This window comes from Sinohyriopsis cumingii, chromosome 17 (genome assembly GCF_028554795.1).
Source record: "Sinohyriopsis cumingii isolate HCF-2022 chromosome 17, ASM2855479v2, whole genome shotgun sequence".
Lineage (NCBI taxonomy): Eukaryota > Metazoa > Mollusca > Bivalvia > Unionida > Unionidae > Sinohyriopsis > Sinohyriopsis cumingii.
The window spans coordinates 117,210,006-117,237,171 of NC_142977.1; the positions used below are offsets into that span (position 1 = coordinate 117,210,006).

Here is a 27,166-nt window from a genome sequence, read left to right on the forward strand (position 1 = left end):
TTTCATGCTTGTTTTATTCTTACCCTGCATTAATTGTAAAAATTAGATTCATTTTTAATTACATTCCAACTAGACAACGTACTTATTACATTCTAAAAGAAGCTTATAACCGTATGAGCAATGCCTACTTACCTCACCTTTGCATCCTTACTCGAATATGTGACGTCACAGCACACAACCAATTTACTGATCCCAGTTTTAAATCCCATGTTACCAGGAACCACGACAAAACCAGGTACTTTCAGGTTTAATGTCATAGATCTTATTTAGGTTTCAAGGGTCTCATTCAGGTTTTCAGAGTCTCATCAAGGTTTGCAGGATCTCATCAAGGTCTCATCAAGGTTTACAGGGTCTCATCAAGGTCTCATCAAGGTTTACAGGGTCTCATCAAGGTTTACAGGGTCTCATCAAGGTCTCATCAAGGTTTACAGGGTCTCATCCATTTTTTAAGCGTCTCATCAAGGTTTACAGGGTCTCATGCAGGTTTTTGGAATCTCACTCAAGGTCTAATTCAGGTTTCAAGGGTCTTACTCGGGGTCCATCAGCTTCAGGGCGTTTCTGTTTCCCTGTCTGCAGAGAGCCATATGAAAAGGCTTTAGTATGATTTATCCTGAGCATTTCTTCCCTCTCCTTGACACCAAATATTTTTTTATTTTTTTATGATTCGCAAATGTGTTTGTCTGAGGATGTGGAAAACCTTATTATATAATTTTAATTCATCAGTGCTAAAAAGGGGGCTCGTGTTCAATTACACATGTAGCAGTTCTTGCAGTACAACTATTATTGCTCTGTTATTGAGATATAAAGACCCTGTTAATATTGTACTCTCGTCATATTCAAGCGCTTGACAGCCGTTAAACCCTGAACAACCTTTTAAGGAAACTACTATTTTCTTTGTGGAAAACAAACCCGAGACAGACAAGTATATTCCCGTGTAGACAGCATTATTTATGCCTTGTAAATGACTTGTCCGACACATCGCCAATATGACATTTAAATTCATAACATAAGACGTGTGTTCTCAAATGATTTCAAAATAATACAAATATAGCAATCAGAACAATGTTCAGATATTTCAGTCAAATCGAGAAATAACCTCGGCTGTAGTTGTAGGAATAGCCCTTGAGTGGAGTGCAATACATATACAAAATAGGGCAATAATGTTACGATTGTGATTCTACCACTTTCCGCCGCCGAATTGAATCATGTAGAAAACGTCGTTTCAAATATAGTTCTCAATGGTGGCAAATTAAAATTTTCACCTATCCATTAGTTTAGTCATCAATCGATCCATCCACTAAATGAGCAACTAATCAATTAATCAATCAGGACAAAATGAAAACAGAGAAACGTGTGGTTGCTGATTAAAATTGTATTACGTTAATGTTTTATTATTTACTTAATTTAATCAAAATGACTATAATGATGATAACAGCGATTAAAATTAAATAAATATTTATTTGTATGCATTTGCCTGTTCTATATTTATGTAAGGGTCATTCTGGATAACACCGCACCCATCTTTTCTACGTATATCCTAATTGTTTACTATGTGTGATGGAATAGGCTTAACAATGTTCTGAGCAGTAGGCATATTTTATTTTTAAAAATATAAATTTCAAACGATAAACTTTAACATCTGACTTTGATAATGGGATACAATTTTAACAATGTAGCTTGTTCACCGGAACAATATAAAATTGAACACCTACCACTAAACGACTAATACGTATAACACATTGCATGTATTACCATAGTAGTCTATTAGGGTCACTGGTCTCTAACTTTGGAGAAATGAACTCAAAAATTCTTCTAAAAAGGGTCACAGAAAACTAAAGTAATAATGGAAGTATATACAATAGATCACCTCCGAAACACAGGCTATTACAGTTGGAGTAATAAAATATATGCGACTGGTTTTTGTTTTCGTGTGTTGTAAAAAGTCATGCTTGTAAATGACATAAAAACAGTATGACAAAGGATCTGTATTCAGGCGTAAAATGTATATAAAACCTTTTATCTGGGACGGAATGTGCTTCAAGCATCATAGTTCAACTTGGGGATTATGCCATATTTAGGAAACTTCTGGTGCAAACCTGAATTTATACATGTGTGTTGTGTGTGTTTCACCTGTCAGGTTACGAAAAACGTTATCTACAACATAGTGTCACCAACGATAACTTCCTCGCATGAAACGCTACACGATATGAATAGTTACTAAAAATAGGAGGATCGGAAATTCCAAAGGTTACTAGAACATTGAGCCACAACGATGATTATAGTCATGTTTGATTCAGGTATTTTATCAATGTCTTTCACTGAACAGCTTGTAATCTTTAATCGAACTGATTATTTAGTGTGTGAAAACAGAGACAGTAAAATATATTCTCATGTTGACATTCTTAAACAGACATACATTCCAAACTTCTGCGGAATATCCTACATGTTGTCACTTGTAACGCTCCAAACACATACACAAGGAACCTAAGCAGACAAATAATTTAAAGTAACGCAGATGTGGACTTTTAGGTGAAAATGCAGATTTCAAAGGATAGCGAGTGATACAAAGGTAAGTTTAATTTTACATAGCTTACTCCTGTCGCACTATAAGTAGTCATATGTAACGAAGTTAAGTCTGACCCAACCGACATCACCCACGAACGCCATTTTTACGTACATGAACAATGCGTTTCAATAGTGTCAGATACTATCCCGATAAAAGCCTTCTGTAATTTTTGAGGGTTATGATATGTTGCATTTATTTATTATTTTCATTTTAATACTCGATCTAACTAAACGTACCTAAACCGTGAAAGCCACATCAGAGAAATCATTCTTACCAAACCCCAGGATTGGGAAGCGTGCCGGGGTTAAGTGAAAATTTCCCTCCAAACGTTTAAATGGTCACCTGAGCTTTTTCTCTGGATTATTCATTTTTCAATTAACCCATCAACCTATAAATCTGTGTACATCTATGCAACTGTAGATCGATTTAAGAGAGAGAGAGAGAGATGCTAATAAGGCAATTGTTGTCTTCATTCACATTGATTTGTTGTTGGCAATAGTGTGTTGTCTTCATTCATTTTATTTGCTGTTGGCATAGTTTGTTGTCTTCATTCACTTTGAATTGCTGTTGGCATAGTTTGTTGTCCTCATTCATTTTGAAAGTTAGAAATTTCCACAGTAAGTTAAAACTCCAATAGAACTATGACATATGTTCATATGGTAAGAAATATTCTTTTTATTTGGATTGGTAAAAGAGGTCATCAATAAAAGTATATATATATATATATATATATATATATATATATATATATATATACATACATATGTACAAACATTGATGGTGACATGAAGAATACATAATGAAAAACAAACCTACCGAAATTAAAAACATTCAGTAAATACAAAAGATACATTCTTACGTATACATACCCACGTTCCCAAGCACATTCCTATATGCATATATACAACGTGTACATTATATAAGCATATCACCATACACATGCTTGCATAGTCCAATTACATATACATACATACTTACATATACACTGAGATAGTGTGAGAGGCACACACGCACATAAACACCCATAGTGGTATTCATTCATGCATACATGCTGTATGATACGAAGTAAGACTACCACACGTTAATATGTGACTTCAAACCATACTTGTATTCATTCATGCATACATGCTGTATGATACCACACGTTAATATGTGACATCAAGCCATACTGGTATTCATTCATGCATACATGGTGTATGATACCACACGTTAATATGTGACATTAAACCATACTGGTATTCATTCAGGCATACATGGTGTATGATACCACACGTTAATATGTGACATCAAACCATACTTGTATTCATTCATGCATACATGGTGTATGATACGAAGTAAGACTACCACACGTTAATATGTGACTTCAAACCATACTTGTATTCATTCATGCATACATGCTGTATGATACGAAGTAAGAATAACACACGTTAATATGTGACTTCAAACCATACTTGTATTCATTCATGCATACATGCTGTATGATACGAAGTCAGAATAACACACGTTAATATGTGACATCAAACCATACTTGTATTCATTCATGCATACATGGTGTATGATACGAAGTAAGACTACCACACGTTAATATGTGACTTCAAACCATACTTGTATTCATTCATGCATACATGCTGTATGATACGAAGTAAGAATAACACACGTTAATATGTGACTTCAAACCATACTTGTATTCATTCATGCATACATGCTGTATGATACGAAGTAAGAATAACACACGTTAATATGTGACATCAAACCATACTGGTATTCATTCAGGCATACATGGTGTATGATACGAAGTAAGAATACCACACGTTAATATGTGACATCAAACCATACTTGTATTCATTCATGCATACATGGTGTATGATACCACACGTTAATATGTGACATCAAACCATACTTGTATTCATTCATGCATACATGCTGTATGATACGAAGTAAGAATACCACACGTTAATATGTGACATCAAACCATACTGGTATTCATTCATGCATACATGGTGTATGATACCACACGTTAATATGTGACATTAAACCATACTGGTATTCATTCAGGCATACATGGTGTATGATACCACACGTTAATATGTGACATCAAACCATACTTGTATTCATTCATACATACATGGTGTATGATACGAAGTAAGACTACCACACGTTAATATGTGACTTCAAACCATACTTGTATTCATTCATGCATACATGCTGTATGATACGAAGTAAGAATAACACACGTTAATATGTGACTTCAAACCATACTTGTATTCATTCATGCATACATGCTGTATGATACGAAGTCAGAATAACACACGTTAATATGTGACATCAAACCATACTTGTATTCATTCATGCATACATGGTGTATGATACGAAGTAAGACTACCACACGTTAATATGTGACTTCAAACCATACTTGTATTCATTCATGCATACATGCTGTATGATACGAAGTAAGAATAACACACGTTAATATGTGACTTCAAACCATACTTGTATTCATTCATGCATACATGCTGTATGATACGAAGTAAGAATAACACACGTTAATATGTGACATCAAACCATACTGGTATTCATTCAGGCATACATGGTGTATGATACGAAGTAAGAATACCACACGTTAATATGTGACATCAAACCATACTTGTATTCATTCATGCATACATGGTGTATGATACCACACGTTAATATGTGACATCAAACCATACTTGTATTCATTCATGCATACATCGTGTATGATACGAAGTAAGACCACCACACGTTAATATGTGACTTCAAACCATACTTGTATTCATTCATGCATACATGCTGTATGATACGAAGTAAGAATAACACACGTTAATATGTGACATCAAACCATACTGGTATTCATTCATGCATACATGCTGTATGATACGAAGTAAGACTACCACACGTTAATATGTGACTTCAAACCATACTTGTATTCATTCATGCATACATGCTGTATGATACGAAGTAAGACTACCACACGTTAATATGTGACATCAAACCATACTTGTATTCATTCATGCATACATGGTGTATGATACGAAGTAAGACTACCACACGTTAATATGTGACTTCAAACCATACTGGTATTCATTCATGCATACATGGTGTATGATACGAAGTCAGAATAACACACGTTAATATGTGACTTCAAACCATACTTGTATTCATTCATGCATACATGCTGTATGATACGAAGTAAGACTACCACACGTTAATATGTGATTTCAAACCATACTTGTATTCATTCATGCATACATGCTGTATGATACGAAGTAAGACTACCACACGTTAATATGTGACATCAAACCATACTGGTATTCATTCATGCATACATGGTGTATGATACGAAGTCAGAATAACACACGTTAATATGTGACATCAAACCATACTGGTATTCATTCATGCATACATGGTGTATAATACCACACGTTAATATGTGACATCAAACCATACTGGTATTCATTCAGGCATACATGGTGTATGATACCACACGTGAATATGTGACATCAAACCATACTGGTATTCATTCATGCATACATGGTGTATGATACCACACGTTAATATGTGACGTCAAACCATACTGGTATTCATTCAGGCATACATGGTGTATGATACCACACGTTAATATGTGACATCAAACCATACTGGTATTCATTCATGCATACATGGTGTATGATACGAAGTAAGAATACCACACGTTAATATGTGACATCAAAACATACTTGTATTCATTCAGGCATACATGGTGTATGATACGAAGTAAGAATACCACACGTCAAAAAGTGACCTCAGACCATACTGGTATTCATTCAGGCATACACGGTGTATGATACCACACGTTAATATGTGACATCAAACCATACTGGTATTCATTCATGCATACATGCTGTATGATACGAAGTAAGACTACCACACGTTAATATGTGACATCAAACCATACTGGTATTCATTCATGCATACATGCTGTATGATACGAAGTAAGAATACCACACGTTAATATGTGACATCAAACCATACTGGTATTCATTCATGCAATCATGGTGTATGATACGAAGTAAGATTACAACACGTCAATATGTGACCTCAAACCATACTGGTATTCATTCAGGCATACATAGTGTATGAGACGAAGTAAGATTACAACACGTCAATATGTGACCACAAAATAATTCCAGAATATGCATGTTGATTCACATACGTGAGATTCAATACAAGTCCCTACGGGAGAAGACACAAAACGTGTCATCAAACAGTAATCAACTTGCTTTACTAAATAGTACGATAAGCACTTTCGTCTTGAATTATGACACAGTAATGCACGTATTTAAAAGTGAAAACATAATGTAACTTTAGGTTATATTCATCATATTATTGCATTCAATTAGTGCTTTATGAATGTAATTTTCCAGATTTCTAACCTCATTAGTTATAGTGGAATTTGATAAATTTCAAAATAACCTAGCCAAATATAAGAGTTTATATACTTCTTTATTAGCTGCAAATAAACATTGGCATTCTAACACAAAGTGATAACCATCTTCTAGCACGTTGCAATAATTACAAATTATTTGATCTAGTGGGGTGCTATGTGGTACGTTCCATCGCCCTGATTCAGCATGTAAAATATGGGCAGACACCCGCATTTTCGAAAGGGATTTTCGAAATTATGTCACTGTTACTATATCAAAAATACTCCTAATAGCCAAATGTTTCTGACAAATAATACGCACACGCACACACAAATATACATACATACATACATACATTACATGCATGCATAGTGTGTGTGTGTGTGTGTGATTTGGATTTTAACGTAGCTTTAACAATTTTTCAGTCAGATTGCTGTGTTGTTTGCAGTGTGACAGTTAATAGTGATATCTAGCACTGGGGTATCATGCCGCAGACACGCAGCATCATGTCCCACCCAGGCACATCATCCTGACACCAAGACGACCTGACACTAACCTCTTAATGCTGAACGCCAAGCGAGGCAGCTGCAAGTACCATTTTTTAAAGTCTTAGGTATGACTCGGCTGGTGTTCGAATAGGAGAATATACCGGTAGTTATAATATAGTTAATCCATATATCGTGGCTAGATATTATATCGTGGCTAGATATACGAAATAGCAGTATCATAGTTTATCATATGAATGGAAGAATTTGACACAAATCTAAAACCAGCCATCCGTTTGAATGACTTAAAAACCGTGGCAGGTGCCAGAAAAATACACGTTGTAGACATATAAATGATATCATCTTGATTACACCTAAAATCAATATACAAAAGTTAAGGATTCTGTATATATTTCAAATGATGTACCAACTATACGCATGTCTATCGGAGACCACAAATAGATTACATGATTTAAGATTTCTTTACTAAAATTGTCAAAATCATTTTGATCACACATATATTAATTAATTGTGGGGTCAAAATCACTTTGATCACACATATATTAATTAATTGTGGGGTCAAAATCACTTTGATCACACATATATTAATTAATTGTGGGGTCAAACTAAACTAGACGAGATAACAATAAAATGAGGCTGAAATGAAAGAATGATTGGCTAAACAAAATGCTTACGCATTGAATGATTAGCTAAACAAACTGCTTACACAATGTGCAAACAAGGGAGACGAAAATGTCCCTTCTAAAGATATTATGCTGGGTACATGGAGGAACAGTGGAAGGCAGGTGCATACAGACAGATGAATTCGCAAAATCTTCTTGTGCTGAACATATTAAAGCAGAAAGGGCATTTCTATACACTTTTTTCAAAGGACACTTTTGTTTCATAAGTGAGTAAAGTTGAAAATGTACACTCAGTGCTGGAAAGGTGACTTACATCAGGAAAGTTAAGAAGCAAAGGGAGAGCATGCAAATGTCAATTGTGATGACATATTCTAAAAAAGAAACAATAAAAAACCATTTTACTGGTAAACCAAAAGGAGGTTGTTTCTGGTTATAGTATTTGCAAGTTAAAGTATAGTATGATGTAATTAATGAAATCGTAATGCATCAAATATTTGTGTTGTCCCAGAGGATGATCATCACTTTGTTAACAACAAAACAACGAACTTTGAGAAATAAAAAAAATCAAGGTCAGTACTTGATATGAACACATAGTAATATCTGATTTTTATTTATTCACGAACGAATGATCTTTATTTCCTGATGGAACTCTGCGGTCACTTGTTCTTCATCCACCATTTGTTAAACAGGTATAGGAACAGTTGATATAGCCTTGATTATTAAATCTAATACAACAGCAATTGTTACACACTTTGTTTCTTTCAGATCAGTACATAGTAGCAATTATTCTTTAATTTTTAATTTGGTTTTACTAATGCTTTCTTCAAATCTACCTAGTATGCTTATCGAACTGTTCTTCCTATGTAACTACTTTTGGGGGTCTTCTGTCTTGCTGAATTTGTTTTCGGAACTCTTCAATCTGTTTTTTTTTTCTTCATTTAAATAACTATCAAATTCTTTTCTATTTGTACAGAGAATAATGTTCATCTTCATGTATCAGCTCTGTTCGTAGAATTACAGTATGACACGGTATTCGTCTGCTGTAATTTTAACTTCATTGACCTGCTGATCAAAGGCTTCATGGCGGTCTATTGAGCACATATGTATTTCCTCTCATATTCATTGCAGTAACCTTTGAAAAGCATTACATTCTACAAAATAAAATACGTCTTGTCTCCTGAATAGGCACCTCTCATTTAGCGACATGTTTGGTCATTCTCATGTGTACAGTTTCTCCCATTAAGACTTGAATGTTGATGTGACGTGTCCTAGCACTGGGCTGATATCGCCCTTCCTCGATATATTAACTGATTTACAATCATCTTTTCATAACATAGTGTTTTGTTTTTATTTATGAAGTTATCTGATTTCCAATGCGTATTGTAAATCAGCCATTATAACATTTTTCTTTGTAACCTTTTTGTTCAAGTCGAGAACTTTTCGTGAAATTCAGGCACCTTAGCTTGGAGAAACGTCAACAAACAATTTGTCTGAACGTCATATAGCAAGACTTACAGAATCAACAATTTGTATTCGTGGGAATCTGTGTCATCATCATTTTCATGCAAAGGAGTTCCGAATATATAGTCAAAATAAAAAACAACTTCCTCGACTACTGTTATTTAAAATGCGAAACATCGAACAAGGCACAGCATAATAAACAATTAGGATTTATTGAGCCCGACACTAACAATAACTCTGTTTCTAAATGATGAAGGGTACAAAAAAGGAAATGAACATAGATATTACAAATTAAACATACAAAGGGATAACCGGCAAATATTTAACATAAAAAGAACAAGAAAAGACAAACAAAAAATAGATCGATAAGATATGTATGTATTTTTTTCGAGGATCATTTATAGATTATTTGTATTTATCTCCATTTTCGCTCAATGTTTTCCATTCACAATTTGTTTTTAGAGTCTTTCTGCATATTTTGCATTGAATCATGGCTTGTAAATTAGTTGTATATTGACCTACCTTTGATAAGTCATTGAAAATATAACGAAAGATAACAAAGTCAAAATGTCAAGAAGATGAGAATATAGAAAGAGCGTAAAGGAGATGACATTTCAAAATCCAATTCAATCGGAGAAGCCCACATGGAAAACTTTAACAGGAGTTTTTGTAAGCCAAAACTGGACGTATTAAAGAAAGATTATGAAGCGTCGGCTACTGCGTAACGATCCATTACTGGACATGTTGGTGTATAGGTTTTGCGTGCATTTTATTCAGAGGTTTAAAAGGTAAAATTGTTTGTTCAAAGGACTTTAACATTTTATTTTAGCTAAACACGCAGAAAACATCCGCTTTGGATTTCACTTATTTTCTGTCCAACTTGGTTTGTAAGATTTTGAATAACGGTTCAAATGCATTGTCACTTTCCAATATAATTGTTATATTTATTGGCTTTGCTACGTGATAAAAATTTATATTCAACTATATCTCGCTTCTAGAGAGGTTTCTCATAAATCTAATCGTTAGGTCGAAATTATCTCTATCAGAACCTAACCAGTAAGCGTCATAAAATAAGGCTCAGTGTTCGGAAGATGCAATCTGGATTGTAGCCACCATAAAATATATGCCTACTTACAGTTATATTTAATGAATAGGTAAGCGATTCAATGAATATTCTCATTAAAGTATTATAATGACACGCATTAATTATTTCTTAGTTTGGAGATGCATGTGTGTGTGTGTGTGTGTGTGTGTGTGTGTGTGTACTGTTGCTTGATTTTGGTATTAATAAATCGTTTATTATAGCATTAATTTAATTTATTTGAGAAGGCATATTTCAGTACCATTTAAATAGTTTGCATGTGTGATGGAATGTCGTGACCAGTAGAATGTAGCAATACAAGCAAACTGTACAAAGTAATTTGTTATTCATATTTATAATCCACGTGTCCCATATAGGCATATTTCTTTCTCCGAGCAGACGGGTCTTATGGGCAGGTGTTCACAATAAACAGACGTGTTTATGTGTTTGTGTGTTCACAAAAAGCGTCCATTACAAGCAGGTGTTCTTTCAGGTAAAGTGTCCGTTAAAATATTGAGGTTTAAGAGAATAACTACTCTTGAAAACATCGTGATAATTTCACATTACTCTTTCGTTGTTAAAGCGATAAATCTCTTAGGAAGTTTCGTTAAGATAGTATATAATCTTAGACTTTTTGTAAGAATCGCACTATCTAATTTTCCAGCAGTATTTGTCATATAAAATAGGGGGCTGGCTATCTGCTGCAAACATATAATAAGGTGAATTTTAATTTTTCCTTTGCTGTTAGGTTCCGTCAATGAAGGAATATCCTTTCTGGTTAGGATATACAGTCATATTTATACTTTTCGCTTAAATCCCCCGTTGGTTTGTATAAGCACCCACCCCCACCCCGATTTCATTAAAGAAAAACCTTAATGTGATAAAATGCACATAACGTAGTCATTTGATACATTGTTTTATAATTTCTAACCTGACTGTGACCAGAGTGGCCCTAACATTGGCAGACCTAACGGAGTGTCCATACTAGCACGGTGCCTAATTGCGTACAAAATTGGCGAGTCTTTTTTCCTCAGATAACAAAGTGACGTATTTGTCCGATTCAGGTGGTCCCGAGTGGCCGAGTGGTCTAAGGTGTTCATCGTTACAGATCACTGCCATCTCACCTCTGTCTGCGTGGGTTCGAGTCTCCGGTTCGGCCAATGTGGATATGTGAGAAAGCTTGTCATTAGCTTCTTGTGGGTCGGTGGTTTATTTTTTTGGGGGGGGTTATTCCGGGTTCTTCCTCCACGATTTATACTGGCCGCCATGCTGAAAAATGGCGTTGAACCCTACAAAAACAATATAAAAAAATCACCCGATTATACAACTGCCGGATAATTCATCAATGTACCTAGTTAAGAGTTATATCCCTTTGCACACATGCGAATAGAAATGACACCACTTGTTAAATCCATGTGAAAGGTAAATTTGTGGTTCTCATCTTTTGCCTTTGCTTGATTCGACATTGTCAATGTCGGAAGCAGACGACGTAGTATTTTGCTGCTATGAACGTACATGTATAGTTGCAGAAAATTAACTTGTCCAGAAACTGGAATTGTCTTTTACACTGAAGACTTTCGTTTGGTATGAAACGCGCAACCGATAACGGTGTTAACCCCCCCCCCCCCCCATGTAATAATCAGGTTTAAAATTTTTAAATTATAAATCAGTGAATGAATTTGCTAAGTTCTGAGCATGTTTTATCTTATTTGTATTTTTCGTCTTTTAAATCGGTAGGGGATACAAACGAACCGGAAGGTATATTCAGACTATAGTGTATAATATTTAATAGCAGCTATTTATGAAATACTCATAGAAATTACCAACTTTTCTTTCATTAACGGTAAAATACTGAAATACCTATATATGTCTATTTATACTAACGAGCATAGAGGCAAATCGACTATGCTACTAGTTAATCATGAATGGCATTGTTAAAATAAGCAAATAAAGGTTATTAATAAAGATACACTGTGGGTTATCTGCCCGTTTGTGAAAAATATCCACAATAATCAGAAAATAGAACGGCATGTAAATGACAGACATCTGATGACCTTCCATGGTGCTGTATTCACAAATGTCGCTGTGCAATCCCTTTAAAACCTTTAAAACAACTAACAATTGACTGCACCTATAAGACGTGTTCTATAATCTGTTAGATGCCATGGCTGTACAAATATTTCATCAGGTAGATCATACCAAAAAGAATCGTCAATTGCGCTGACATAACTGTTACTTGCACAATGTAAACCAGACTGTGCCTTCTGATACACCTATGGAAAAATGGTGTGAAAACATTGGCAAGGAATTAATCATAATCACAGACGCTACTTCGTTAATTTTCATTTACTGATTTCTCTGTACGACGTAGCTTTTTACCACTCTTAATTGTGTGTGTAAAATATCATTGTATTATTTTGTGTTCGGTGAAAAAATAGTTTAGCGTTGTTGTTTTTAAACGAGTGGGATTATGTAGAAAATAATTATTACGTGAAATTGTTTAATAAGATTTAAATTTTATTTTGTCCGATACAGATGGTTGATTCCTTAAAATGCAGAAATTATATAAGGTTGAATCATTTGGACTAGTTTTACGAATTGTGGATTGTATTTGTTATATATTTCATAATGAGCATTGAAATAAATAAGTGGGAGACAAGTGATATCACCACACTTTCTGTTTCCTTTTAGGAGGTATATCTTCCGTCATGGATCTTTTCTTTAGACCTGTTTTTCCTCTTATTTAGGCCTGTTTTATTGTTTCGCTTCACATGTTGCTATTATAGTATCTATCCCCTAAGCAGTGTTAACTGGAAGAAAGAAATAAGTAAACGAACATGATGAAAGAAATCGGTCATTACTGTGACGGAATACACATTTTATAGCAACATATGTACAATCTAAATATGTAAAAGTCGCTGTCCTAAATTTCTTGTATTATTTGGGAACTTCTTTGTATCGATATAGTAATGCAGCTCTTGATCACATTGACACATTATAAATAAACGAATCCTAACAAATGTGCTTTTAAAATATATAACGAAGAGAAAATCGACGTTTTTCGAGTACATACAAGGAAGCATGTCACTGTTGAGGTGGAAGCAGTTTGCATCGTCATATGGCTTTGCCACTCAGGACAATACAGTACTACCAATTCACTCGTTAACTATATATATATATATATATATATATATATATATATATATATATATATATATATATATATATATATATACACTCAAACAACGTAGATATCCTCTGTGCATTTAAGTATTTTATACTATTAAACCAGGTCCTCGGGTGGCTGAGTTGTCAATATCGCCAGACTTTACCGATCACTGTCATCTCACCTCTAGATACATGGGTCTGTGACTCAGACTCTGCCAATTTGTGTATGTGAGAAATCTTGCCAGTGGCTTCCCGTGCTTATGTGGTTCATTTTTGGAGTTTTCCAGGGTTATTGCTCCACCAAATATACTAGCCCCATTTATAGAATATCACGTGCTTTACATTAGAGCTAGAAACTGCGACAACGACTATTAAACCAACAGAGATGAGAGAATGATTAAAATTTATAAATTACACATTTATATTATTATTTTAAAATACGAACTTCTTTCTGAGTAATAATGCATTCCTAACGAAGTCTTGTATTGCTCAACACATACTCGTTGATATTTCCGCATACAAATGCAGTAACCTTTAAATACGTAAATAAAATGAAGGATATGTTGACCAACCAATATTTTATCTGACAGTTATTATATATAGTACATTAAAATAAACTATATTCGTTTCGCTTAAATATCTCTTAATTTAACTGATAGTGGCTATTAAGTTGCAGTCAACATTCATCAATACCCGACTTCATCGCTTTTGGATATGAGTATAGATGTGATGAGAGTAAACATTGCTAAAAATTGTATTACCATATTTATTATAAAGCGACGTTTTTTGTTCTTCTTAAAATAATGTAACGTTTGTCATTGGGTGCAACACGTACACGATTCAGTATGGGTGACACAAAATGTCAAATAGCAACAGGTCACGCAAGGTCAGTCACTGAAAATTTGCATGATTCACGTGGATAGCTAATAGTACAAATTTAACAATGTAGCATTTATATTGCTGTTTGGGGTTCACTTCAATGCATTCTTACAGGTGTCTTATGATAGACTGCATACGTGTATACTGAACGTAAAACAGTTTTGACACATTTTAACTGCTTTTCATTCTATGTACACATAGAGGAAGAAAGGAGGAGAGGAAGAGAGGGAAGGAGAGAGAATGAAAGAAGAAGAAAAAGTGAAATGGGGCTAAATATGGAAATATGGGTCTGAATCATACACATAATGATATATATGCCTCCTAAAATAGAAAACGGAAGTAGTTGAAATTGACATCGCCACAGTGGTGATTAATGTGGTACTACCTCTAAGGCGGTTTAATTTTTATTGTATTGATAGATTTCAGTATCTCATTATAAAATATATTTAAAAAAACAATATGCATGAAAAACACGAACGGCACTCGAACCTACAATGCAAGCAGCCCGCATCTAGTTTAATTTTGAAACGATTGATAGTGATAGCAAGCAATAATTTTCCGCCACAAATTAAACAAAACTATGGGAAATTACTGACATATCTTGATGCACTGACCGACATTAGGAAATCAAATGAACATGTAACAAGCAAATAAAACTATGCAGTGTTCTCTGCACAAATGGAATTGATGTAAATCTATATGTTACATTTATCTAAACAATATATATATATATATATATATATATATATATATATATATATATATATATATATATATATATATATATATATATAGAGAGAGAGAGAGAGAGAGAGAGAGAGAGTATTCGCAACAACAACCTCTATCTACCTTCATTTATGTTGCAGGAATCTGGTAAGATAGTGTACGTAGATGAGAATGAATTATGCTTGGATATCTGCTGTTTCTGCACGAATTCTTGTAACAAAAACTCTAAAGCATCATTATTTTAGTGATGTGTGCATGGTTGAGAGGATTATGTGAGGATAGACACTATCTAGGTCATAAAATAAGTTATTTTTATATTTAAGGAGTTTATATGGATCATGGTTTAAATTAAAGTAAAAGTTTTAATTATGTTTTTTCAGAACACTGGCCAAATCTCATGGACGTACAAGAAGGAGCTTCATCCACAGAAATGGGACTTCAGGATGACATATTTTACACTACGGTTGAAGCTCCACTTGAATCCTTTCCTCGAATCAAATTCTTCCAATCTAAATTGAAGGACATATTCTATAGATTACAAAAAATCTACAGTAAGAGTATACATTATCACATTAGCCGGTTGTGTTGTGATATGTATAGATTATACATTTATTAACACAAGATAATTATATATATATATATATATATATATATATATATATATATATATATATATATATATATATATATATATATATATATATATATAAAGAGAGAGAGAGAGAGAGAGAGAGAGAGACAGACAGACAGACAGACAGACAGACAGAATCAGTTTAAGATGTTGTAACTAAATAATTCTATTCATGACATGATGGATTCATCAAGTTGTCTAGTATACCACATTTTGTCCTACTCCTATTCTCCTATCCCCTATAGATGCATGAAATTTGATCTTGTTTTAAAAAAAACTTGTTAAAGTTTTACTATATGACTGTCGAGATGAAGTATTTACTACTATGATTTCTGAATATATTGAAATACTTCTTATATGTTAGCATATGGCCGATTGGTTTAGTGCCAAAATATTTATATTATATTGGCTGCGGTCTGCATACGCTTGCTTTTTGTATGTCAGTGGATGAGATGAGGAACATAACTCTAGGTGGAAAACATCCGTTGCTCCATTTTTCCATTTTCATTTATCTATAATTTTCAAACACTTATACAATTTGTTCTTTAGTGATGGGCTGTTAGGATTGGATAGCGGTGATTGTATTTGCAAAATGGAGGTATACAATTAATGAAATAATCAATCATCAGTAATAATGATGACAAATGATACGCTATATACATTGACGTTAATATCAACACCCCGTCAAGGCTCGAGGTGACCATTTTAAATAGAGTACGTATTAGAAAGTATTCTCAAAAATCATTTGACAGATCCGACCGTAGAAACTCGAACTTGAAATGTGCACAGCTAAATTGGCCATTTAATACGTACTGTTCAAAGTACTCAAACATTAAGCTCCTAGAGTTACTAACTTAATATAAAGTAGGTGTTATTGGTCCAAATGCAAAAAGCTTATTACCATTCAGCACATACTCAGCCCAAGTTTTATAATTTCATACTTTGTGATGTGGATTATCAAGAATGGATAGAATAAATGTGTTATTTGTACTAATGCACTGATCATATGCTTTGATAAACTTATTAAGTGGTCTATCAGAGTTAATGCATTAAACAGATGTCCTATTAGAATTGATGCACTTACCATGTTTTCTCATCAAATGTATCCATTCTAGAGATGTTCTTTCAAAATAAATGCACTGAACAGATGCTTTGCCATAGCCACTATAGTGAATAGATGTTTCAATAATCATATTTGACCATACAGCTGTAAATTAGATGGAGGTATACTATTTTGGTTTGGTTACATACTCAAATTGACAAGTTGTTTTTTAGTGTCTTATGGAGGTCATAAAATAAAAACTAAGCGATAAAAATGCACGGCTATTATAGAAGAGAATAAGACGTGTCTGCTTTTTGAAAATGTATAAATTTAATAATGTTGATATCTTTTAATTTGAAGGAATTTTCAAAACAATCAATCATGCTGCATCAGTAATGCCAACATGTTATGTCGTTTGATTTGATAATTAGTTGCTGTTGAAAAACATTGCACATGCATGTTCTCACTGGAACACCTGTACATTATATTGACACATACACTGAAATCAGACTTATTTCAATTCAAAGACTTTATACGCATACATTGTAGAGAATTCAAGGAAAAAGTACATATTATGATATGTTTGTAAGGTATTAACTTGTAAAAAAATGTCGTTTACCTCAATTTATTTTAACCGATATCTTGCCTTAAAGTGCCCAAAAGACAGAAAGAAAAACATTATTACACTAATAACCACTTCCTATATATATATATATATATATATATATATATATATATATATATATATATATATATATATATATATATCTGACTGAATGAGTATCCATATCTGTCTGTCAATTATATACATGCCTATTTCTAACTATTTTTAAGTGCATTGAGCATCCCCAATCGATTTAATTTTCAATAAGGGTGAAAGAATATTGCTTCTCCGCTATATGCAGTCTGTTTAATCCTTTTTTCCTAAAGACCCAATTCCGGAGAGTCTAAAACCGCCACCTAGTACATCGGGATATCTCAGCGATGCCGTGAATCAATTGATCAATTCCAGCGCTATGATGTACCTGTTCGGCACGACTCATTCCAAAATCCCGAAGGCGGATTTGGTCAAGGAACTCAGACCTACAAAGGTCGAGACTCACCTACTGGACGAAATACCTTCGCTGGATGACAAAGAAAAGAAACACAAACTGTTTGTGGCTATTTGTACTATCAGGATGATAGAGACGCCAAAGGTATTGTTTATGTTTTGGAAGCGATGTCATTAATTTACTATGTGATGTTGTAATATCAAATTATAAATGTTCACGAGCATTATTGATAGAGCTGAAAGACAAATGTTTTAAACCAGACGGTTGGGCTGGTACATGTTCGACCGAAGTCATTTTGATAAAAACAGTCACATCTGTAATTGAACTATCATGTGTATTTGCAAGGTCCTCCGCATTCTGAATTAAAATGAACAAGCTACGGTAAACATACTTTCATGTTCTAGCCATATTTTAATAGGTCGCATAAACATGATGAAACACAGAATTGATCGCTAAATGTCTTCCGTTAAATGTTACAGTACCTTGGTCTATGACAGTAGTCACAGACTGAACCTGTTTAGATTATTCATCAGGCTCCAAAGTATTATTAATCTTTTAGGCATGATTTGCTAGTTTTCATCTTTAGTAGACTTTCCTACGGTTACATAAGTAACTCCAACAACATGCACAAACATGCTTATTGTAAAGTTTCGCAAAACTAAAATCATTCATTCATTAAATCTCACAAAGCATTATGTTTTGAAACTAATATAAAACTTTAAGACGTCGTTGATTTAAAAGTGAAGTATGTCTTCAATCTTGACATTTGACTACAAATTTGTTTTGGTCTGTGGTTTATTGTGAAATATCTATCCCGAGCTCATGACCTGATTAGCTAACACAAGATATCTCAAGTTTCATTGCTGACTACAAAACTACAAATTTTGTTTCTAGGGAAAGGAGACGTTGCTTAGACTGAAAAAAAACATCGGTGTGGAAAGCATGTTGTTCTTTGCAGATGCCACGTCTGGATCGAAACAGGACACAGTAATCAATAATTTGGAAATCTTACGTGATCTTCTGGAACAGAAAATGAATGTTGTGTATCAAAGTAAAAACGAGCTGTCAACTGCCATCAGCAACCATATAGAATATAAGTTTATTAACGCATTTCACTTGTTAAACCATTATTTACTAGAGGCCACATGGAAAACAAGACATTCATGTGGATGTATCTTTGGATACGAAGACGCACAGAAGCGGCTCGCAACGGAAATAATGGCATTTTTCAGGACTCCATTAACAATATTAGACTTACTTATAACCATGCAGCCCAAATCTGTTGAAAAGGTGATTGGAATGGCAAAGGCGATCGAAATTGCAATTGTTAGTGTCACAAAGACTGTGCTTATCAGAGAGATAGTGAGCATATACGAACTGAAAGGTTTTGTGGTCACCGAGTACTTAGACGAAATAAAGTACGATGAAGAATGCATTAAACTTTTGGAGGAAAGCAATCTTGTCGAAAAATCTCTACCTGAATCTCAGCTGACTAAATTTCATCTAATCACATATTTACAGAATTTTGCTGAAAAGCACAGTAAAAGTAACACCGTCGCGCAATTACTTTCTGCGAGTCGAGTGGTGGAAAGATTACACACCAGTTATGGAAAGCGAAAAGAAAGAGCAGCCAAAAATAGATCGCAAAAACAATTCGAAGCATTTTCAAAAACCATTGCGGAGGACGTTTCGAAGGTCTTACTAAGCTACCTCCTCGATATTTGTAGCGAAATAAAGAAAATTCGGGTTAAGATAGACCTTTTGGCATATCTGAGGCAGGAACTTTTGAGAATTATGGAAAAGACAATCGATGAAAAGAAATCTGTTGAAGTTATGCCAGAACTACAAAACTGGAAAGATCTCTTACGAAGGTTAGTACATCGTATTTAATTATGTAAATTTAAGGATGCGACTTCATTACTCATAACTAAAAGTTTCATAATATCAATGAAAACAATCTTTCCAATGCATCCGTTCTTAATCACTTAAACCTATAGCTATTGGTTCAAAGTCTACAACTTCCGGTAGTTTGCTGTGTCGATACTTATACTCACACTGAAAAGATTATTAATCAGATGATTGACTTTCTCCTCGTTTTGCCCGTTATTCTAAATGATCAGGCGATTTGATTCTGAACGCTCGTTTTCATCTTGCTGACTTGCCGTGCCAAGTCCTGAATCGCCATTAAAAACCTTTTTTTATTTGTTCTCTACTCGCGATTAATCTGTATGTGATTTTGCAGTTGTATTTTTTCCTTTGCAATACCATAAATTGGCTTTAACAACCTCTGTATTTTTTCTCTTTGCACTTTCATTGCGGGTAATGTATTAAAATGTTTATTCTCTCTTTTATGTACACACATTTCTATGCTTTGTTCATCTTCAGATGTTTTTAATGCTTATGAGCCTCTTCATTTAGGTTATTAAAATGTGCAGTGTATTCTGATATCCTCCATGGTGTATTTTAATTTTCCAGCCTTTTTCTTTTTTCATATGGATCTCTTTGTGTCATTCACATACTTGACTAATCATGTAGCCATGGATGCAGTTACGTTTCCTCTCTCTCGAACTTTGAACTTGGTCATTTATTTGGCGTACGAACGAATTCCTTCTGACTTTTCACTTCATCTCAGTTATTCTGTCTGCAGAAAAAAAGTCTAGACATGAACCATTTTCCTTCCTTCCATATTGTATTTCTATTGGAGTTGTATGACTTCTATTTTTTGGGGCTCGACAAAAGTCATGTTTATAACCTACCAATTAATTAAATTTCATTTTCCAAAGCAGCTGTAACAGTCCCTGGAAGAAAAAAAAATGGTTAAGAGTCGTTTCGTCTATATAACATTAGGCTGTCAGGTTTCTGGTTTGTGTGGAATTCTTACTGGATTGTTGTCCTGTACCAAAACTCGTGTGTCAAAAGAGTGTACTCACAAACAGTAGTGCTCTAAAGTAAGACCGTTTGATGAACACATTTATATTTGCATAATCAGTGGTTGACCTTAGTCGGTCATTGAGGGTATAGGCTACATGAATACTCACATCTTTTTAAACGACACATTACATAGCTAACACTTGTCTATGGTTTTAGATTATATTTTAAGATTATTATTACCTGTTTACAGATGTTTGGTTCATTGACTATTTTGTCTTAGAATCTAAGGATCTAGAAATAATCTTGTTTATGAATTTGATGGTTAAGTGGACTTTCGACCTTATCCTTGTTCTGTTATTGTGTCTTCGTTTTTTTAAATTAGTATTGGCGGAATAAGAGTGTGCTGGGTTGAGAAGTTTTAATTTATTTATTTAAATTATTCCTAGGAATTACAAAGTGTTCTTTGATTCTATGACTAAATTATTACTTTGAAAATTAATATGAATTCATTCAAGATCTGTATATATATATATATATATATATATATATATATATATATATATATATATATATATATATATATATATATATATATATATATATAGATCTGTATATATATATATATATATATATATATATATATATATATATATATATATATATATATATATATAGAGAGAGAGAGAGAGAGAGAGAGAGAGAGAGAGAGAGAGAGAGATAGCTAAATATATAGGTATTCGTGATATTTCAAAAATGTTAGCACATCAACAATATCCTAGACTTCTGGCATATCAGAACATTTAATATCGGAATTAATTCGGGACAAGATTGGAATTCGTTCTGAATACACTATTCTTCTTGGCTTGTTAAAGAACTTCTATGACTTTCTGGGATTAAAATCATTCTACGGTAAGCTATTTTTAAATTTACACCTTGGATTCTAGGAATAAATTATTTGCTGAATTTTACAAAATTGTGCGTCTTCGCTTTTTTCTGGTACGTATTTTCATACCATAAAGACGCAACAATATTTTACTGAATGGTTCAGTGATATCCAAACCTTAGCCATGATTCTTCATATCTGTCTAGTAACGCCAATCAGAGTAATTGAGTTTAGGATACACTAATTTGTTATTTCCTCATAACAAAAAAAAAATCTTTTATTATAGTATATTTTCTCGGTCAAAATGTCTGACACCGCCATGTCAGCCATTCCATATGATCTGTGCGCATCGTTGGCGTGCCTTACATATCGTTTTTTACTGCTTATCGGGCATAGCGTTGTAATCTTACATGTCCCCCTGTTGAGATTTCCATATATTTGACATTTTTAATATTAAATTAGTTTCATTGTTGTACCGTGTTCCCTATTTTTATACTTCTTGTTTTCTGTTAATATAACATTTATTAATCCGAAAGCTATGTTGGACGGGCGTCTATTTGTACATGGATTTGTTTGTGTCATTGAAATGTCGTGAGAACTATTTGACCAAATTTATGAAGAAAAAAAGGAGCTGTAATATAGTACGCAGCAAGGAAACTATTAATTTAACTCTGATGCTTCCTTGTAAGTATCTTCCTAAGTAATGTTTTTGCGAATTTTATGTTTTATAATGTAGTCTATATGTCTTTTTTACATTGTCAGCCCAACCGTTTCGGCTTGGATCGCTTTGCATATTTAAACTGCACCATATATGGCGTCATGAAGTTAGAATAACTTATTCCCCATTGAATAAAAGCATTAGCGCTATAGACGCTTTACCAGTTTATTATTTGAATTCAATAAGATCTTCCATCAGTCTCTAACAATGCAGATTGTACTTTTGCTCAGGCTTGCGGTTGTTGTAACGATTGTTTCTCATTAGTTTCCGGTATCTTTAGCTTACTTATGTTTCTATTCTCTCATATACTTTCTATTCGAATCTTTTTTTTTCTATCCGAGAACTGTTTGCGTCATATTAATCTTTTGAGGGAGTGTTTTGTTTTTGCTTCTATGCCTCGCTTTCTAGCGCTGTACTGACTGGCTAAACGAGTCTATATCTTTGATGATTATAGGTATTTCTGCGGTTATCTTCTTTAAATATGTCTTGGTCTTGGTTTGCGCCACATGTAAACCATGTTCATTATTCTGCCTTCTGGCAGATATGGAATGACGCCTGAGATGTCCATTCATTATCATCATCATTCGTCTTCTCCTTCTTCTACTTATTCGTCTTTGTCTTTGTCTTCATCATCATCATCATCTTCTTCTTCTTCTTCTTCAGTAAATTACAAGTGAAAGGGTAAAGAATGGTATAATTTTTGGGAGATTATAAAGAAATAATTTTCTAATGATGTCACAATATATGGTAGTTATACGGTTCAGATAAACAAAATTCGTTCTTTATTTCCAGAATAAAAGAGGTCAAAGCAGTCGGACACATGTTTGGGAAGCTCTGTGTATTCGTGAAAGAGGCAGAAACAGGTGAACGTGCAGTCGAAGTTCAGTCCAACGTCAGAAAATGTTTAGTAGATTATCCGGGTGAAATTCTTGTAGAAGTTTTCTCGGATTCTCTTTATGCAGGAGGAAACGGAATTGGAAGTTCCAGAAAAATAACTATGGGTGATGCATTTTTTAGTGGAGATGGTCGTCGTGGCACCATAGGTCTATTTCTTAATAAAAGTGAGAATGGAAATACGGATCTTCATTTTGTTACAAGCAGTCACATTGTTTTAATGTCTGGTGATGTTACGACCTCTGGCCCCACTCGAATCGCACTTGGTAAGTGCGCACACTCTCTAACGCCCGAAAACAAATTGTTAGATATCAGTGCCATTAAGATCCATCGAGATATGAGTAGCCAATGCAATCCCATTTTCCAAGATAACAATATAACTCGGAAATGCCATATAATGGATATGGATAGCATCATCCAGATTGGCGAAGGCGAACACGTGTATAAACGAGGTTCAGAAAGTGGTCTCACTAGAGGATGCATCATTTGTTCGGATTTTGAATACCTTGAACTCGAAAAACACAATTTTGTTATAGGTGTGCCAGTTGGATCCGATGAAGACACGTTTGCTGTACCGGGCGATAGCGGAGCTGTAGTGTACACTCAAACAGTAAATGATGAAATCCAGTATATAGCCATACTCATGGGAGAAATAAACTTAAAAGAAACTGAAAACAATGCTACATTTGATAATTTCAAAAAAACCTTTGCTGACTTGAAGAACAAATTTGGTCCTTTAATTTTGACTAGCTGTCTCCGGGAAGGATTGAATAGAATTGATGAAATGTTTGGCTGTAAATTAAATTTACCAGACCCAGAAGCAAACCAATAGTAAATGTCATCCTAAATGATATTGCTTAAACATCTGGCCTTATATGAGTAATCACAATGAGATCTTGTCCGGAAATCCAGAGTGCCTCCATATCTTGTTTTAAGACTAAATTGATATTGTCATCCCGTCAAGAAAACAAAGAAGATAACCAATTACAGCATAGCACTTACTTTAAGAAAATGTTCGATAAAGCATCTGCGTCAGAACAATTCTTTTATGAGTAAGACAAATCTAAACAAACATTGACAAAGGAAAGCAGTTACGTAGAACTCAGAACAGTATATTTTCTAATCAATAAGGTTGACTAACAGACCTGAAATCAGTCTCAAGTGTTTATGTTTTTACGCATAACTGCCGTTACGTCTATTTGTTTTTATTTTGCTAAACTTATTACTAATGGGGGTAATCATAGGATTAGTCAAAAACAACGGGCTTCAGTGTTTTGTTTGATCGTTGGTAAAAACTCAACAATTAAATAAGCAAAAAATGATATAAGGGACCAGTAATATAAGTTTTTGAATTCAGTAACAATTTTTTCTTATTGCAGAGAGAAGCATTATATGTGGAAGATTTATACAACTTTGTTATTTCTGTTCACCGAAAGGCAAAGGAGTCGGAGTTATCTTTTGTTTATTTGTTGTCTTGTTTGGACATATTATTGTTTGTTTCGAACCACCATAATATTTGCAAGACTGTGTGGAAAATAACAAATACCAAGTTGCGAATAAATAGAACTATCTTTTACAACATTAAATGCTCGATATAAATTTATAAAAAATGAAACATAAATACGTTCTAACATCGAACATGACATTGATTGCATACAACTTGCATACAATCGCCTTTTAGTTTTGTTCCAGAAATAACATCATACATTTCTTGAACAGGACAAGTTCTTTTAAGAACATCTTGTTTATAATAATGAACAATATCTACCGTACGATCAGTTTTAAACATGTTCACTTGCAATAGCAGAAACCACATTAACCTTTAATGAAAAGGAAGATGGTTTTGTTAGTTTTAAACCTTTCTCGAAGATACAGTTATTGCTGCTGTTATGATTACCTTGACATATTGCATAGGAACAACAAAAGAAAACTTGCATAATCCTGTTCGATATCAATCCATCACTTTTCTAGTTTATGGTAGTTTTTTAAAATGTAAAGTGATGTATTTGCTTTGCTCTGTTTAAAGTAACTTTTTTAAGTTTTAATTCCTTTTCATAACATGTAGTTCCCATATGTGTGGTATGTGTCTTGAAGACTTCACTATCGTTAGAATATGTCAGCCTATTACAGTCTTGCTGGCGTGCAGTACATCCGACTGTATATGGGGTGTTCGTGAATTATATTTTTGGAGGTGGGTAGTGGACCTTTTTGTTACCTAACTTCATTGAAGTCTTTAAGAGACTTCATTCATATTTTGTATGACAATTTCTAATGGCGAGTAGACTGCTTGGAAATTTGCATATCAAAGGTAATCTTCTGGATGTATAGAATGGGGATATTGCTAACAATATTTAACCTTAACTGTACTATGTATGTATGTATGTATGTATGTATGTATGTACTAAGATCAATATAAACAATCAGGTATTGATGGCATATATGGTCGCCATCTGCTGAGTATGCATTGCACAGAAAAGTAACCACTCGTTTGTAACAGCATACATTTCCTTATCATCGGATTTACGTTATCTTGCTCAATGCAAATTAATGCAGTTTAACAGAAAGGTCGTTTCAAACTCTGTTCAAACTGGTCAACAGTTTATATTGTGGGTCTAAAACGTAACATGCACTGTGAATCAGTATTTCATAGTTGAATATATTTTTAATATAATTTGATGTAATTCCATGTCATTTATTTAATAAATCGAGCCATGCTTATTCAGGTAGGGGCATCACATACTCTATTCAATAATGCAGACATATCTGATAATTTACATTCATCTTTTCATGTTAGAGTAAATTTTGATTGATCTTTGCAAGAACGTAAACTGAGAATAAAAAATTGTGTTACGGAGTTAATTTTGTTAGACTGAACATTAATGCAATATTAGATTTCAGATGGGTTTTCATGATGAAGATATTATTAGATTAGAAATTGCTTTCAACAAGATAGACTCAAGTTCTTAAATCAAGATTTTAAATAGTTTGAATCATCCGTTAAAATGATGTTAGCTTCGGAGAAGTGAAGGAAAGTTAGGTCATCGTGGTCAGATTAAACCTTCAGGACATAAATATAAGAATAATTTCGGTATCAGAAGAGAGTCGACTAGAGGATGAAGATTTCATTTACACTTGACTTGTATCATACTGCATTACCATTTTATCAAGAAATTCATAATCCTCCTATATGGGATGAAATTGGGAAGGGGCTCTGATTGTGTGTGCGTGTGTGTGCGTGCGTGCGTGCGTGTGTGTGTGTGTGTGTGTGTGTGTAACAATCGTTCATCTGCAATCTTTGATTATTTCAAATCATTGTTTGGTTATCATAGAATTGTATGCTTTCCTCGTTGATAAGCTAAATAGAGACCCATTTTTAAATAATTAATTTCCTTTGTACAATTATATACCATTTAAATGTAATGTATGTTTCATTATATTTGTATTAAATCAAAATTGACGTCTCTATTGGGATTTTATTGATTTATTATTATGTGGTGCGATAACAAACGATGGTAAAAATGATATATATCTATAATATTGATTTGCATATTTGTTTGTCTTGTATTCCGAATCTTTTATGAGTAATAGTCTCACCGTTTGAATTAGCATTGTACTTGAATGAGCAATATCCAACGAAGCATATG

The 27,166-nt window shown here is 33.7% G+C and overlaps 1 protein-coding gene across 3 annotated transcripts; it reads left to right on the plus strand.

Annotated features, from left to right (window-relative positions):
- Positions 1-1,973: 1,973 nt before the first annotated feature.
- LOC149779729 (uncharacterized) lies at positions 1,974-26,987 on the plus strand. Of its 3 annotated transcripts, none has more exons than XM_089940589.1 (6): positions 1,974-2,569; positions 7,413-7,600; positions 15,812-15,982; positions 18,035-18,300; positions 19,051-20,027; positions 23,421-26,987. In XM_089940589.1, exons 3-6 carry the CDS (start codon positions 15,829-15,831, stop codon positions 24,352-24,354), a joined length of 2,331 nt encoding a protein of 776 aa, XP_089796715.1. In that variant the 5' UTR covers positions 1,974-2,569; positions 7,413-7,600; positions 15,812-15,828; the 3' UTR covers positions 24,355-26,987. The 3 variants fall into 3 exon arrangements, with proteins under 3 accessions (XP_089796715.1, XP_089796716.1, XP_089796714.1); XM_089940590.1 differs by having other exon boundaries at positions 7,436-7,600; XM_089940588.1 differs by lacking the exon at positions 7,413-7,600 and having other exon boundaries at positions 1,975-2,569.
- The last annotated feature ends 179 nt before the right edge of the window (positions 26,988-27,166 follow it).